The sequence below is a fragment of the Oncorhynchus clarkii genome, chromosome 33 (assembly GCF_045791955.1).
Source record: "Oncorhynchus clarkii lewisi isolate Uvic-CL-2024 chromosome 33, UVic_Ocla_1.0, whole genome shotgun sequence".
NCBI lineage: Eukaryota > Metazoa > Chordata > Actinopteri > Salmoniformes > Salmonidae > Oncorhynchus > Oncorhynchus clarkii.
Window position 1 is genome coordinate 31,653,019 of NC_092179.1, and position 3,004 is coordinate 31,656,022.

General features: G+C 45.7%; 1 protein-coding gene across 1 annotated transcript in view; it reads left to right on the forward strand.

The window, feature by feature from the left end:
* The first annotated feature begins 1,257 nt into the window (after window positions 1-1,257).
* Window positions 1,258-3,004, forward strand: part of LOC139392975 (leucine-rich repeat-containing G-protein coupled receptor 5-like) — a 96,820-nt gene continuing 95,073 nt past the window's right edge. The window contains exon 1 of the mRNA XM_071141283.1: window positions 1,258-1,266. Within this exon, the coding sequence (XP_070997384.1) occupies window positions 1,258-1,266 (9 nt within the window). The remainder of the gene's footprint in view (window positions 1,267-3,004) is intronic.

Genomic DNA, 3,004 nt, shown 5'->3' on the forward strand with positions numbered 1-3,004 from the left:
AACACCTTGCTTTCAATATACAATACTTTGTGTCCGTGATTTACTCAAGTGTTTCCTTTATTTTGCCAGTTACCTGGAGGGCACACTGGTCAAAAATAGGTGAGGAGAGGGGGTGAGGAGAGGGGGAGGAGAGGGGGTGAGGAGAGGGGGTGAGGAGAGGGGGAGGAGAGGGGGTGAGGAGAGGGGGAGGAGAGGGGGTGAGGAGAGGGGGGAAGGGACGGGAGGGGGAGGAGAGGGGGTGAGGAGAGGGTTGAGGAGAGGGGGTGAGGAGAGGGGGTGAGGGGAGGGTTGAGGAGATGGGGTGAGGAGAGGAGGTGAGGGGAGGGGGGGAGGGGGAGGAGAGGGGGAGGGGAGGGGAGGGGGAGGAGAGCAGTTGAGGGGAGGAGAGGGGTGAGGAGCAGGCGGTAGGGAGAGGTGAACAGTGTCTGGTTTCTCCCCTCTCTCTCGGGGCATAGTGAAACACTGTCACATGTCACAGAGAGGGTAGTAGTGGTTGTAAGTAGTAGAGTACCAGGAATAGTTAGATTAGGTATTCAGTAATCAGAGCTCTCTCTCTCTGTCTCTCTCTCTATGTCTCACTCTGTCTCTCTCTCTATGTCTCACTCTCTGTCTCTCTCTATGTCTCACTCTGTCTCTCTCTCTATGTCTCACTCTCTGTCTCTGTCTCTGTCTCTCTCTCTCTCTCTCTCTCTATGTCTTTCTCTCTATGTCTCACTCTCTGTCTCTCTCTCAATGTCTCATTCTCTGTCTCTCTCTATGTCTCTCCCTCTGTCTCTCTCTCGCTGTCTCTCTCTCTCTCTCTCTCTGTCTCACTCTCTGTCTCTCTCTCTGTCTCACTCTCTGTCTCTCTCTCTATATCTCTCTCTCTCTCTTTCTGTCTCTCTCTCTCTCTCTCTTTATCTCTCTGTCTGTCTCTCTCTGTGTCTCTCTGTCTGTCTCTCTCTATGTATCTCTCTCTCTCTCTGTGTCTCTCTGTCTGTCTCTCTCTATGTCTCTCTCTCTCTCTCTGTCTCACTCTATGTCTCTCTCTCTCTCTCTGTCTCTCTCTCTCTCTGTCTCTCTCTCAATTCAATTCAATTCAGGGGGCTTTATTGTCATGGGAAACATGTGTTAACACTGCCAAAGCAAGTGAGGTAGATAATATACAAAAGTGAAATAAACAATAAAAATTAACAGTAAACATTACACATACAGACGTTTCAAAACAATAAAGACATTACAAATGTCATATTATACATATGTTGTAACAATCTACAAATGGTTAAGGTACACAAGGGAAAATAAATAAGCATAAATATGGGTTGTATTTACAATGGTGTTTGTTCTTCACTGGTTGCCCTTTTCTTGTGGCAACAGGTTACAAACCTTGCTGCTGTGATGGCACACTGTGGTATTTCACCCAGTAGATATGGGACAAATTGGGTTTGTTTTCAAATTCTTTGTGGATCTGTGTAATCTGAGGGAAATATGTGTCTCCAATATGGTCATACATTGGGCAGGAGGTTAGGACGTGCAGCTCAGTTTCCACCTCATTTTGTGGGCAGTGAGCACATAGCCTGTCTTCTCTTGAGAGCCATGTCTGCCTACGGCGGCCTTTCTCAAGAGCAAGGCTATGCTCACTGAGTCTGTACACAGCGAAAGCTTTCCTTAAGTTTGGGTCAGTCACAGTGGTCAGGTATTCTGCCACTGTGTACTCTCTGTTTAGGGCCAAATAGCATTCTAGTTTGCTCTGTTTTTTTGTTAATTCTTTCCAATGTGTAAAGTAATTATATTTTTGTTTTCTCATGATTTGGTTGGGTCTGATTGTGTTGCTGTCCTGGGGCTCTGTAGGGTGTGTTTGTGTTTGTGAACAGAGCCCCAGGACCAGCTTGCTAAGGGGACTCTTCTTCTCTGTAGGTGATGGCTTTGTTATGGAAGGTTTGGGAATCGCTTCCTTTTAGGTGGTTGTAGAATTTAACGGCTCTTTTCTGGATTTTGATAATTAGTGGGTATCGGCCTAATTCTGCTCTGCATGCATTATTTGGTGTTCTACGTTGTACACGGAGGATATTTTTGCAGAATTCTGCGTGCAGAGTCTCAATTTGGTGTTTGTCCCATTTTGTGAAGTCTTGGTTGGTTAGCGGACCCCAGACCTCACAACCATAAAGGGCAATGGGCTCTATGACTGATTCAAGTATTTTTAGCCAAATCCTAATTGAAATGTTGAATTTTATGTTCCTTTTGATGGCATAGAATGCCCTTCTTGCCTTGTCAAGTATTTGATACACTGCCGATTCATCAGGTTTTCCTACTTACAAAGCATGTAGAGGTCTGTAATTTTTATCATATGTACACTTCAACTGTGAGAGACAGAATCTAAAACAAAAATCCAGAAAATCACATTGTATGATTTTTAAGTCATTAATTTGCATTTTATTGCATGACATAAGTATTTGATACATCAGAAAAGCAGAACTTAATATCTGGTACAGAAACCTTTTTTTGCAATTACAGAGATCATACGTTTCCTGTAGTTTTTGACCAGGTTTGCACACACTGCAGCAGGGATTTTTGCCAACTCCTCCATACATACCTTCTCCAGATCCTTCAGGTTTCGGGGCTGTCGCTGGGCAATACAGACTTTCAGCTCCCTCCATAGATTTTCTATTGGGTTCAGGTCTGGAGACTGGCTAGGCCACTCCAGGACCTTGAGATGCTTCTTACGGAGCCACTCCTTAGTTGCCCTGGCTGTGTGTTTTGGGTTGTTGTCATGCTGGAAGACCCAGCCACCACCCATCCTCAATGCTCTTACTGAGGGAAGGAGGTTGTTGGCCAAGATCTTGCGATACATGGCCCCATCCATCCTCCCCTCAATACGGTGCAGTCGTCCTGTACCCTTTGCAGAAAAGCATCCCCAAAGAATGATGTTTCCACCTCCATGCTTCACGGTTGGGATGGTGTTCTTGGGGTTGTACTCATCCTTCTTCTTCCTCCAAACACGGCGAGTGGAGTTCAGACCAAAAAG